General features: G+C 38.6%; 1 protein-coding gene across 1 annotated transcript in view; it reads left to right on the forward strand.

Annotated features, from left to right (window-relative positions):
- Positions 1 to 3,406: 3,406 nt before the first annotated feature.
- LOC311276700 (rho GTPase-activating protein 7) overlaps positions 3,407 to 14,862 on the forward strand; it is a 52,645-nt gene continuing 41,189 nt past the window's right edge. The window contains exon 1 of the mRNA XM_084386545.1: positions 3,407 to 3,900. Within this exon, the coding sequence (XP_084242671.1) occupies positions 3,780 to 3,900 (121 nt within the window). The 5' untranslated portion in view covers positions 3,407 to 3,779. The remainder of the gene's footprint in view (positions 3,901 to 14,862) is intronic.

Here is a 14,862-nt window from a genome sequence, read left to right on the forward strand (position 1 = left end):
TACCGCATAAAGAAAATATACAATGAAGGATTTTCATTGTCGCTTGCCAATCAGATTCATAGTGGGCAAAAATTGTGTTGCTAATGTGAACCAGATGACTGTAAAGCAATCCTTTACAGGCGTCTATGGAATTCCACAGGACCGTAATAATCCTAGAAATTCACAAGTGGATTTTTGTATGTCAGTCAACAATGTAGTGCACTTCACGGATAGATTTCATGCATATTTATTGGGAACTGTCATAATGTTGAATAGTTACTCATTTTTTCTCACAATAAAAAAAAACAAAAAAAACATTAACAGAGGTATCAGTATCAGTAGTGGTATCGATTTGAAACGTGTAATAAATAAAGGATATTTATGGCTTGAGTTTAATCAGCTAACATTATATTATGTATATAAATAATATACATTAAAATATTGTCAACTCACATGTATGTATACATATAGTATACGAATTTTTGAGATAAAAATTAATCCAAGAAACATCTTTTTCTACCTTTGATGTGATATCGAAACCAACAAAATTCACCTAACAAACAAACATTTTAAGGAATAAAAAAACCTAAATATTCAGTGGATTTGGACTTTTGCGAGTCAATCAACAACGCCAGTTCATGATTCTTCCATAGAAAGAAACCTGACAGTTCCCTCTGTAAAAAGAATCATGAACTACTGTTCCTGAAAACAGTCATGCAGAACTCCATGTTTAGTCGTGAGGAACAAAGCTGACGATAAGGCATTGCTAATTATATTTCACTGTTGAGATGAATGCGCATTTGAAGTTTCAACAAGCTCCACCATTTGCAATCTGTCCAAAGTTTCTGCAAACAGTAATAGTGCTCTGCCGTTCCACTTGTGGGGGAGAGTTCAAAGGAGGGAGGCAGGATGTCTTTTTAGCCATCTGACAAGTCCCACTGATTATTTTCACTACAAGGCCGTGCATTTTTAAGCTATGGTAAAAAAGTTTAAAAAGGCAGATGGGTAGGAAACGACAGCAAAAAATAAACAAAGATGGCAGAAGCTGTTGCTCATGCTGGGTATTTGGTATGTTAACACAGAATTGAATTATGTCTGACATATGGCTGCAGAGCATCTGTGCCAGTAGCATGCCATGATCCGGACTGCCAGAAGCTCTCAACATATTCTCTAGGGCAGGAAGAATCTGCCCGGGTCAGTTTATGTGTTCATGTGCTGTTTGCTCTGGCAACAGGAAGTACTGTAGTAGAGCTGCAGACCTAAAACCTGTCATTTTGAACAATGGGTTCCCTGTGGAGTTTTGAATGGTTTGTTTTGAATGGTGATTATTCATTTTAATAATGCCATTATTATTTATTATTATTGTTATCTTATTTAAGTAAAATTACCTTCCACAACATAGATTTCACATAATGGAATCTTACATGTGAATGAGTTTCATGACAAAACTTTGTATAGGCCTATGCATGGCTGTAAATTTTTCCCAAAAAATAAAAACATAATACTGACATTAAACAATTACAAATAATAACAATAAAAGAGAAAAAAAGAAGTGATATATAAATATACACTGCCCAGCCCAAAAAAGGTCGCTGTTTGGTTTCAAATAGGCAAATGCTGAAGAGTAGCCTGGGTTTCCCCATACTGCCTTGCTCGCAGCGCGATTTTATTCACGATGCTAGGCAGTCTGGACACCATGGACCAGATTTTCCCCTGAAAAAGGGAACCAATCACAGAACGGGGAGGGAGCAGCAAGACGATGACGACACCGAAGCAGTTTGTTTATATCTATGAATCCAACATGGCATCAGACTCGACGTTACCTTCTACCCTCATGTTTATCTTGCACAAACGGTAATATTCGCTAAACGCCATCGTGCACAAATAAATCTTTGACCCATCGTCTTTTTCCTCGTTGAATTTCTGTCACTCTACATACGTCATCTGGTATAATTGAAGCGATTGGTTATGAGCTACGTACAGGCGCATTTGATAGACATTCATAGAGCCCAATAAACGGCTCTGGGCATTCGTAAACCACGCCTCAAATACGAGAAAATGAACACATGGTTCCCAGACCAAGTCTGACGTTAGCCAGGCTAGCTGAAGAGTATATGATTGGATAATTATTGCAGTGATTATTATGTTTCTAGCATTTTATGTCTGGCAGCAGTTCTTCTAACCCTAATTGATGGAGTGTGTAGCTTTTCATTTCTTAAACAATCATGTAGGAAGACGTATCATGGCCATATTCCAGGATGACAATGTCAAGATTCAATTGATTGGGAGGATCATTCTCACACATGAATCGGCACCTCTGAGTCCAGACCTTAAATTAATTGAAAGTGTTTGGGATGTGTTTGAGTAGACTTTACAGAGTGCTCGACTCTTGCGTTGTCAATACAAGATCTTGACCAAACATTTATGCATCTCTTGATGAAAATAACATCACAAAATTTGCCAATTTAAATCCAAACAGCGACTTTTTTTTGGCCAGGCAGTGTATACACATTCATTTGCTCAGTTATGTAAATGTAACTTTAAATGTTAACGTTTTTAAAAAGAAATTAAGCACACAGTGGATGTTTGTTAATGTTTGCAACTTTTATAGAGCAAAAAGCATCAAGAAGTATCTTCAAGTAATGCGATCGGAATTGAATCACTGCAGTAAATCACTTTCTTAATCAGTATTACTCAAAACATTTTTAATGGGAAGCAAAATTAAATACATATTAAGATTGTTTTCAGATAATCTAAATACATCTTTAAAATCTTTATTTGTCTTACTGCATTAGGCATTTTTTAATTTTTTAAACAAATATCTCTATATTTAAGTCAGACTTATGCTTAAAACAAGAAAGAAAACTACCTTATGGAATTTTGCTCACAAAAACAAAATCTTAATTTATGGATAATTAAATATTTGTGGTGTACAACAAGACAAAAATATGAATTGAGAAAATTACACTGTGTAAGCTAGAACCCATTATGATTTAGAGTTCCCCAATTTGGAAGACGACATTAGAATGAATCCACTGATCAGCACTACAAGAAAATTCACTCTTTCAACATTTTTGTGTAATAATAAATCATCCTGTATCCTTTGTAAGCACATTGAGAACTGTGTATACGAGGACACTGTGAACAATAAGAGGACACTGTGAAAAGCCAATAAGCAATCACGACAGATTGGACAGATCTGTTTATTCAGAACCAGATTGTTTGTTTGGAATCAAAGAGTCAACCTCAAAAGGGCTGACAGCATGAAATATAGAAAACAGAGAAGTTCTCCTGTGAAACGGGAAGTCACGGTAAAGCCAAAACGGCTGGAGACAAAGCAAAGATAAAGAAAAAAGGGGACAGTCCTTGCATAGTTCCCCACCCTTCATCAAAAGAGACATCCAAATGCAATAATTATCTAAGCGTCCTTCTTAGAAATGATTGTGTGTGACTGGTGACCATCCAGATGCACGACTGACTTTATCTTAGAGATGAGGAGGGGTGGTGACACTTAACCCGAAGTGGATGCTATTTCCTTTTCAGGCTCCTCTGACCCCTAACTTAGGAGGAAAAAAAAGTTTTCTCCCCCTTCCTTTTCACTCTCCCACTTTCTTTCTCTCTCTCTCTCTCTCTCTCTTACACAATCTCATAGAGGGTGTCTGCAAACTACATGCAGACTTTTTGCATCAAGTGTCAAGCTAGCAAGAAGAAACCTCCTTCTCTCTGGGCTCCCAGCTGGACTCAGAGGATTCACGGCGCTCAGATGGAGTGAAAAGCGACTGGACAGCTTGGGAAAGCGTATGGATATGGCACACACGGTGAAAACTCCACTCAGGAGGTCTTTTAGCGAGCACGTGAAGGATTCCACTAACAAGGCTTGGGATACATTTTGGAAGAGCGCACGTGAGAAGCGTCTCTCAGGTAAAGAGATTGTGGGTTTCTCTGTTGTGGTCGACAGACCGCCTTGGTGGTCCATTGACGTTCTTGCGGTATGATTTTCTCAGTGAACTTTGCATAACCGAGGTGTAATGACAAGCTAAACGTTTGTTTAAGCATACCAGGAGTGCGCATTGGGAATTCTCCGGTTTCAGGGTTTATATGTGAACTGCAGCTAAATATGTATTTTAAAAGGTTGTTATATGAAACTGTGCCTTCAGGTAGAGTTTGATACACTTCACCTGAGTCATCATCTGTATCATCCACTTCAGTGATGATGGCTTTCCAAATGTCTAAAATGGTTTGAAACATTTCTGATTGAAAAAAACAACCCTGACATGTTAACACGAGCCAGTTAATTGCTCGGATATCCACATCTCTGGCACCCAAGAGCATGAAAGGCACCGCAGGAAATGGCCTTTGGTCGATAAGAGGGCTAAATCTTCCTTGATAGTTTTTCTATCTCTAAGTCTTTCTCGTGGGGCCTCCTCTCGCTCAAGGGTGGGGATTTCTGTCCGTCATACGTTACAAGCCTGTCCTAATATTTACGCCCTGACCCAGCTTGTCATAACTCAGTGTAAACACGCACGGTCGTACGCGCGTAGATCATGATGTGCATCCAAGGATCCGTGTTGGCCAGATGCGGCTCATAAACGTGCGAGAACTCCGAAAAACGACATTAGCGGGAGAAAAGCTTTCTGAAAGCCAATTAAAACAGATTGTTGCCAAACACTAACGCACCCCAATTAAATGCGGCACGGCGCCAGGGACTTGCGTTTGTCGTGGCACTTCGACCGAAATCCCGGCCAAGTAAAATACAATGCGGCACTTGCAAAAATGATGGTCTGGCATCTGGAGTAAACATCTGGCCGGGAAAGATTGGGGCTTTTATCGATGTGGGCTGATGTGTGAGGTATTGCGGTATCTGGGTTACGTCAAAGTCGGAATACAAGTTCCTGCGCGGCAAAAACAATGATAATTGATTTTCCTTCTTTTCTATTGTATTGCTTCACTTATTTTTTACCTGAGGTTTACACTGAACAGATTGTCCTCGCCATTCAGTGCGGTCAGCTCTTGTTTCACCCTTGCCAAGAGGCATTACCTCATCGCAGGAACCGGAGCCACGTGTTTTTTGTGTGCCTGTCAGAGCAGTTGTTTGCATGTGTGAACGATAGAGGAACTGTGTATAAAGAGTTCTGAGCTCCATTATGATGCAGAGCAGACCTGTTAGCTCCAGAGATTACTGTGAGAAAGCCTCACCAGATGTTGCAATCTTGGAAAAAAAAGGAAAAGAAAGAAGATTGGGGGGGGGGGGGGGGGACATACACAGCTGGAAAAAAAAAGAAGGAAATGGGGTCAGATTCCACATTTTCCTAAGTTACAATAACAGAATCTCTGAAAAAAAAAGAAGTTCTTCTTTTTACCACAGCCATGAATATTTTGCAAGTCGTTTTGAGGAATTGTTTGGTTTTGAAGCATTGCATATGGGAAATCATTGTTCTTCTGAATTCCTGATTTTAAAATGTCATGACTGTTAAAAACAAACAAAAAAGATTCTTTTTACAGACCCTTCTAAAGCATAATTTGCACTATTCTGGGATCAAATTTGTTTTTGATACTGTGCCCTAACCAGAAGTGACAAGTGATTTTGGAGTGGAAGCAGCATCACACAAGTGCAACATTTTGGTTACCATTACCACTGTAGAAATATTATTCAATGACATATTTGTCACATATCATTCATTTATTCTGCCACCAAAACTATGCATCAATTGGGAGGGATGTTCTCAAAATGGCAGCCACCATGCAGAATAAAACTGTTTTCATCTTATGGAAGCCTGTATCCATCAATACATCAATGTATTAGATAAAGTGTCAAGTAAAAATTTTAACTCAGATTTCAAGATATAAAATACAACAAGAAAGTTGTAGATATAAAGATAGGAAGTCACAATTACAGGAAATAAATTCTCAATTATGATATTGTCACAATGAATCTTTCTTTTCTCTGAAGAAGTAATGAGCTTCCCCAGCAAATCACAACACCTTCTTTTTTTTACGCCCACATTTGGTTTTACTATATCATTTTCAGACCGGAATTCTTTTGAGTCTGTTAATGTTTTTCACAAGTGGCTTTGCTGGAATAACTGCAGGGCATCAGAAAGACTATAAATTCCATTAACTTGTTTTTCAGAAACTTTGCAGGTCTCCATTTCATAGGCTTTACCTAATACGCAAATGTTTCAAAGTATTAAAACATATGTTATAGCATCTTATATGTACAGCAGATTATAAAAGGTTTAGGTCACCGAAAAAAATTAAAGTATGTCACCCTCATGTTGTTCTAAACCTGTATGAGTTTCTTTCTTCTGTTGAACACAAAAGAAGATATTTTGAAGAATGTTGTTAACCAGACAGTTGATAGCACCTATTGACTTCCATAGTATTTTTTCCCCCACTATGGAAGTCAGTGGCTACCGTCAAATGTCTGGTTACCAACATTCTTCCAAATATCTTATTTTGTGTTCAACAGAAGTAAGAAACTCGTACAGATTTGGGAAAACTTGTTAATGGACTATTACTTTAAGAAAGACTAACATAAACAAACATAAACAACAGAAGTCAGCTGACTTCTCTGGGAAAAATACAGAAGAACAGTCAGGAAGAAGTTGAGCTAAGTTCTGGGGTATCAGGATGATCATCCTAACTTCTTACAACTGGCTGCCCTGTATTAAACCAAACATTGAACAATCGACCGCATCTGTCAGCAATTTACCATAAAAAATGCAAATAGCTGATTAGAGTAACAGATTTACGCGTGGACCTCTCTATAAATTGGGCTCAAAGGTTAGGTGGGCATGAGGTAGGCGTTCACACACCCTCATAACCATATATAATCTGGCTTCTCATTGCCGGCCAAGGCTCATTAAACCAGCTGCAACTCAGATTTACTGCTCAGTCTCCCTCTATTGTCCCATGTGACCAGGGGTTGATTGGACAACGGATGTGTTGGAATTTGTGCTGCTCCGGTCAATGGCAGTCTGTACAACTGTTAAGTGAATGAATGGTCTGTGCTAAATGACCATAGCTCATTTTGACAAAGACTTTTTCTAAATGCAGAATTGCAATGCACAATGTGTTGTAACCCCTCAATCGATTAATTGATTAAATAAATGGTTTATTAAATTAATAATTTTATTTAATCCATCAATTCATCAATCAATCAATCAATCAATCAATCAATCAATCAATCAATCAACCAACCAACCAAACAACCAACCAACCCATCAATCCATCAATCAATCAATCAATCAATCAATCAACCAACCAACCAACCCATCAATCCATCAATCAATCCATATCCATCCAGAACCAGGATGTCTGGGAACCAGGAAAAATACGGATAAAGCGGTAACACTTTACAATAAGGTTCATTAGTTAACATTAGTTAATGTATTAACTAACATGAACTAACAATGAGCAATACATGTGTTACTGTATTAGTTAATCTTTGTTAATGTTAGTTAAAAAAAATAGCCGATAAACCAATAAAAATGAGCTTGAAGTTATATTTGAACACCACTTGGGCCAATAATCGAACGGTGCACGCCTTAAAACTTCTGCATTCAGAGGTTTGAGAAGCACGTTTCCTGTTTTTCATATCTCGTCAGTCGTATATTATTGCCTCAAGACTCCAACAAGACATTTATGCTACAAACAAGACCAATGCTGAGGATCAGTTTCCAACTTGAAAACTGTAATATTATTAATACAATAATATGTTTGCTGATAAAACATTTGAGAATACTGTGCTACCCCACAACTCATAAATTACAGTTAACATGCTTAATGAGCGCTTAGAGGACTGACCTCTGCAACTGCCGAAATGTCCTCCATATGACTCTCAGGGCGCCGTTTATGACTTTTCTCTCTCTAATGACCTCATTTTCCTCTCCTTAAAGCGTTTTCAAAAAATATAGTCTCTTCAGCTTTCCCTCGTGTTTATCCAGTTCAAAAGGATCATCTGGAATTATGGCCTTAATCAAAAGTCTCTTCCCTGAAGGAAGGATCCAGATCCTTCATTACCTTTGATGATGCATAAAATTGTCATCTCTCAGTGCTTGCACAGCCAAGGCAACTGTCTCTACAGCCCCACAAGTTATTAAATCAATATTTTTCAGCTCCACTCTACACCGTTGAGCACATGCAAAATGACCGTCACAAATAAGAGTCTCGCAAAGTCAATCCGACTTAACAATGAAATGAAAACTATTCCTGAGTGCATGCACACTGTAAAGTGCTTCCTTTAACATCCCTTGCCACTTGAAGCCTACAGAGATATATTTTTTATGGAAATTACAGTGCATGTTGAGATCACTTGTGAAGCTCTTTAGATGAACAGAAATGGTTATGCGAACTTGATCCTTTTGACGCACACCCACGACTTTATGAGATCATCTGACCATGAAAACACAACTTTCTCAAAGTAAACAATGAGCAAATCGGAATAAACAGCTTACATTAGCCAGTGTAGGAGGCAGTCAAACAGACTAGCCATGTGAGTGCACCGAAATTGAATGGCACTTTCCACAAACATGACTTTTTAACAGGCATATTTGGCACAAATCCAATGTTTGTTTGTTTGTTTTTTACATAAACCGTCCATCTGTATACTCCTTTTGGCCTGTCTCATCTCAGAGGTCTTGTCCTTTTTTGACTGCAACCAATAATAAAAATCATTCAACAATGTCATTATTTTCAATCACATTGTCAACATGTACAATTTTTAAACTTTTGAATTTATATTCGAAATAAAAAAACGTCATTTAATGACCAAACTTTCTGAGTGCAGCCCTATTGATGCATCTTTTTTGTTTACACACACACACACACACACACACACAAAAAGATCATTTCTTAAAATTCTTGATTGCAGGACATTTCCCAGTAAATAATCTCATTCTATTTTCTCAAATGTTACTAATATTGCTGTGTTGACATTTTATTGCTATGTATGAATGTCAAGCTCACCCATTACAAAATATTTATTTTATAGAAAATATTAGTTATCAGTAATTCCAAACAAACATTTGACCTGTTACCTTTAAAATATATTGTCTATATCATTTGAATGTTTATTTAATGTTTATCACTATAACATTACAAAGCAATAAATCAATTCCTTATTAAAATAAAATAAAACTCCTATTCAGTTTGACTTCTTATTCAGATATATTCAGAAATATTCAGGTTTCTAAAGGTTAAGCGCAAGTTTTTCAGGCTGTATTTTGCACCATATACATTCTGATTATTATAACATACAGTGGGTACGGAAAGTATTCAGACCCCCTTAAATGTTTCACTCTTTGTTATATTGCAGCCATTTGCTAAAATCATTTAAGGTGTTTTTTTTTTGTTTTGTTTTTTTGTACACACAGCACCCCATATTAACAGAAAAACACAGAATTGTTGACATTTTTGCACATTTATTAAAAAAGAAAAACTGAAATATTACATGGTCCTAAGTATTCAGACCCTTTGCTGTGACACTCATATATTTAACTCAGGTGCTGTCCATTTCTTCTGATCATCCTTGAGATGGTTCTACACATTCATTTGAGTCCAGCTGTGTTTGATTATACTGACTGGACTTGATTAGGAAAGCCACACACCTGTCTGTATAAGACCTTACAGCTCACAGTGCATGTCAGAGCAAATGAGAATCATGAGGTCAAAGGAACTGCCTGAAGAGCTCAGAGACAGAATTGTGGCAAGGCATAGATCTGGCCAAGGTTACAAAAAAAAATTCTGCTGCACTTAAGGTTCCTAAGAGCACAGTGGCCTCCATAATCCTTAAATGGAAGACGTTTGGGACGACCAGAACCCTTCCTAGAGCTGGCCGTCCGGCCAAACTGAGCTATCGGGGGAGAAGAGCCTTGGTGAGAGAGGTAAAGAAGAACCCAAAGATCACTGTGGCTGAGCTCCAGAGATGCAGTCGGGAGATGGGAGAAAGTTGTAGTAAGTCAACCATCACTGCAGCCATCCACCAGTCGGGGCTTTATGGCAGAGTGGCCCGACGGAAGCCTCTCCTCAGTGCAAGACACATGAAAGCACACCTGAAGGACTCCAAGATGGTGATAAATAAGATTCTCTGGTCTGATGAGACCAAGTTAGAACTTTTTGGCCTTAATTCTAAGCGGTATGTGTGGAGAAAACCAGGCACTGCTCATCACCTGTCCAATACAGTCTCAACAGTGAAGCATGGTGGTGGCAGCATCATGCTGTGGGGGTGTTTTTCAGCTGCAGGGACAGGACGACTGGTTGCAATCGAGGGAAAGATGAATGCGGCCAAGTACAGGGATATCCTGGACGAAAACCTTCTCCAGAGTGCTCTGGACCTCAGACTGGGCTGAAGGTCCACCTTCCAACAAGACAATGACCCTAAGCACACAGCTAAAATAACGAAGGAGTGGCTTCACAACAACTCCGTGACTGTTCTTGAATGGCCCAGCCAGAGCCCTGACTTAAACCCAATTGAGCATCTCTGGAGAGACCTGAAAATGGCTGTCCACCAACGTTTACCATCCAACCTGACAGAACTGGAGAGGATCTGCAAGGAGGAATGGCAGAGGATACCCAAATCCAGGTGTGAAAAACTTGTTGCATCTTTCCCAAAAAGACTCATGGCTGTATTAGATCAAAAGGGTGCTTCTACTAAATACTGAGCAAAGGGTCTGAATACTTAGGACCATGTGATATTTCAGTTTTTCTGAATGTCAACAATTCTGTTTTTTTCTGTCAATATGGGGTGCTGTGTGTACAATAATGAGGAAAAAAAAATGAACTTAAATGATTTTAGCAAATGGCTGCAATATAACAGAGTGAAAAATGTAAGGGGGTCTGAATACTTTCCGTACCCACTGTAGTAAAAAGAGCTGGTTGAGCTTAAAAATAATGGCTCCTTTTCTTTACATTAAAATAGCGACATTGACATCTAAACCTTAACTTTCACTGTAAACAATCCCAAACTTTTATTACAGAGACATCCAGAAGAGAGCAGAACAGGCTAACCCTTCCAAGTTGGGAATCAAGGCTATAGCTTAATTTGAGACCAGAGCTTTATCATTGCTCAATGTGGAGATTACTGGAAGCTGAAAAGTTTTGTCTCTTGTTTCAGGGGCACTGTTCTATTCTGGTTCAAAAGCCTGATAAGTAGTCTAAGACTTACAGAAGTTTGCATCATCAGTATGAGTTCCAAAGGTGCTGGTTGCCTAATGGTTTTTCACACTGCAATCTTCACAGTGTCTTTAATAGTGTCACTTGGCAAGCATGTCTGTTATTAAAGGCCTGAGCTTCAGTGTCTTTCGCTTAAGCATGGAGAGTGTCATAGCCTTAAATGGCTAGACACCGTCTGGGTGATATCCAAGAGCCTAGTTTCTGTGTAGACTGTTAACCTTCAACAATTTCCTCAAACTTTTTCTGTCTACTTCCTGCATTCACTTACAAAAACAAAATATTAAGCTGCTTTCAAGTTTATTTGGAGACTAACTAAGCAGAAGCTCTGCAATGCTTTTAAAATGTTACAGAATGCAAAATACTCTGCTCCAACCTTCACCAAACTAAGAATGATATATTTTTGTTCAGCCTATTGAATGTCAGAATTGCATGTTTATATTTCGCAATTCTGACTTTATAACACGCAATTGGGAGATATAAAGTCAGAATTGCGAGTTTATTTCTCGCAATTGTGAGTTTATATCTCGCAATTCTGATTTTATAACATGCAGTTGAGACTTTGGGCCCTATTTTAACGATCTGAAACGCAGGTATCAAACGCGAAACGCACACGAAACGCAAGTAACTTTGTGGGCGGATCTCGGATCTCGCAAATCTAAAATGGGTTGGTCTGAAGTAGCTACATTACTCATAGGTGTGGTTTGGGCGTAACGTGAAATAAACCAATCAGAGCGTCATCTCACATTCCCTTTAAGAGCAGGCGCGCTTGGTCCATGGCGGAATGCTATTATAACGGCAGATTTGCCAGAAGCGGTTCACAGCCGAGGAGACCGACATTCCTGTCAGGGCCGTAAAAGACAGAGAAGTGACAGGCACCCAAAACGGCGTTGTCGCGTAAACGAACGGCCAAAACTCATAAAAGGTTTTACGTTTTTAGTTGAAAACGGTGTCGTGTAAACATCCCCTTGATTTACTGTGTTCGTCCAATAGATTTTTTATCAAATTGATGAAATGAAAAAGTTCTCAACTTTTGGGAGTGAGGAAACCTAAACAAAATGTTTTTTACAGTGTACAGTTCAATACACTTCTGCTCAGTGGGTTACTTCTACTGATGCTCTCTTCAGAAATAAAACTACCCCATTGTTTTGTTTAGTTTTTTTGGAGCTTATATAACTTTTATAGTGCCTTGTATTTATTCACTAGTGCTACAGTCTTCTACTGATTGCTGATAACATAATGTTAGACATCTAATCCCCATTGGTTCCTGAAGAACAACCAATTCTGAGATCAATTCATCTGCATGCCGGGCCGCATGTGGCGGGTGACAATAAAGGAGGAGCCGTTGAAACTGAATCATTGGCGCTTCCCAACGCCTCCTATTAGTTTTGATCTCAATCTAGTTTCACGCACAGCTGGAGAGAGATCGCAGATTATTTCCAGTAGACTCACGAAAAGTAGGAAGATAGAATCCCTTGATTATATTCTAATACTGGGCTTTGTGTAAACCCTGAAGCACTATTGTGTGTGCAGAATGAACATGCAAACAGGAAGTGACAGTTGCGTTTTGAGCTCAGGAGACATCTGAATAAGGCATACTTCCACTTTTGGGGCCCAGAGAATATGTGAAACATGGCGTGTTTGTTATCATGGGGAGTTTCACATAATCCATGAAATGGATTAACAGTATAATCTGGTTAGTAAGTAAAATAAGTCAAGTATCTATAAAATAACCTTCTGTTTATTGGTGATTTACTAATACTGTAAATCCGTAAAATTCATACAATCATGGCACATTTATTTACAGCAGTGGGAGCTGAGAAGAAGGGCCTGAAACTGATGAAAAATATTTTTTTTTCAAAACAATGGTCAGTGAAAGGAATTGTTTATTGTTGAAAGTCAGCCTGCGGTTATATATATAATATACAAGTATACAGTAACAAACTATTAGTTTAAAGTTATTTAATTAGTTAACATATTGGGATACTAGCACAGATAGGCTACTACATTAATATATTAATAGGCTATATATAAACAGTGAGTTCTTCATTCATTGTCACTGTAATTAACCAAATTATTATTGTTTAATTAGAGCTTCTATTAATATTGTTGAAATATATATATTTAGGGGTAGGGTTAGTGTAAGGGGATAGAATATACAGTGTGTACAGTACGCCTAAACTGCCTGTGTGTGTGTGTGTGTGTGTGTGTGTGTGTGTGTGTGTGTGTGTGTGTGTGTGTGTGTGTGTGTGTGTGTGTGTGTGTGTGTGTGTGTGTGTGTGTGTGTGTGTGTGTGTGTGTGAGTCTAATGCATTTATAAGCATTTAAAGAAACACTGAATATGAATGCAATTAATGTGCAATGAAGGTTGGTTTAAAGCACTTAATTACCGTAATTACATTTTCCCATTTCCAGTGACCCAATCTAAAGTGAGAACTATTTACTCATAATAACCAATTAAAAATGCCTTTACTACGAGCTCATTAAACACAGTTTAATGAATGAAGAACTCACTATTTGTATATAACCTATTAATATATTAACAATGTAGAGACTACAATATATAAACTATGAATAAACTATAAAGTAAGTTTTTTAATAATGTGTAGGTACTTTATCACTTGTTATAAAGTGTCACTAAATGTAGGAATAGAGGCACATTTTTCCTATGTTCTCAGGCCGAACATGAGGTTTGTGTCTCTGATGAATAAACGGAAAACCAGATGTACCATAATCATGGAAAGCACTGGAAATCAATTAAGCGATACAAATAGAGAGCAGTAGCTTTGGTGTTGTACCTTCTGTTGCCAAAATGATGCTGTATCACAGTATGTCTATCTGTGTTTCCTCAGCCTTGAGTCTGTGTTTGTGTGAGAGTGTGTCTGTATTAAATCACAGCCCCAGTAGGGAATGAACCTGCTGATTTACAGTACAGGTCCGTAATGACTAGAACTCACAAGATGCGCCATCAAACTATCATCAAATCTGTCTTTTAAAACCTTTGTTTGTGGGCTCAGGTGTGTGTGTGTGTTTGTTTGTGAGCCCTATTTGCCCTTCATGGGTCTCAGGTTAGATGTCTCTGTCAGCAGTGTCTAGACACCCAGTCGGACAAACAATAAAACCCCTATTGTGTGTTCAGCCTCTATGAATGAGGATGCAATGGTCAAGAACTATTACAGCACTCACACTAGTGTGTGTATCCACTTATTGATGCCATACAAACTCAGTCACACAGTCTTCAGACAACAGATGAAATGTTTCACTCATACTCTTCACCCTTTTCTCCTGTTCCCCACATTCGGGGCTTTCAGAAGTCATTCCCTTCACACTTTCTGTTGAACCCTCCTGTGTTTCTCTATTTATTACCTTAGGCTCTCTGCAGTCTTATCAGAAAAATCGGTCTCTCCCGCCCGCGCTGCGCCGCTTCTCTTATCCGTGGCATCACACCTACCGGCTCACTTCATCCCTCCCTCACACGCTCAATCCTTCTCCCTTTCCTCACTCTTATTCATCCGCTGGAAACCTGGCTCCATCTCTCCTCAACCTTCTTATGGAATAAAATAAAAAGAAGTGGTTCGGGCCCCGGCTTGATTGATTCAGGCCGACGAGACACTCTCATGTTGGGGTGAGACGAGGGCTGAATAATGCTGGATAAGCAGGCCTAAAGGAACAGGGCACAGATAGAGAAAACAGCTGACTATAAACACTATAAGG

This window comes from Rutilus rutilus (genome assembly GCF_951802725.1).
Source record: "Rutilus rutilus genome assembly, chromosome: 18".
NCBI lineage: Eukaryota > Metazoa > Chordata > Actinopteri > Cypriniformes > Leuciscidae > Rutilus > Rutilus rutilus.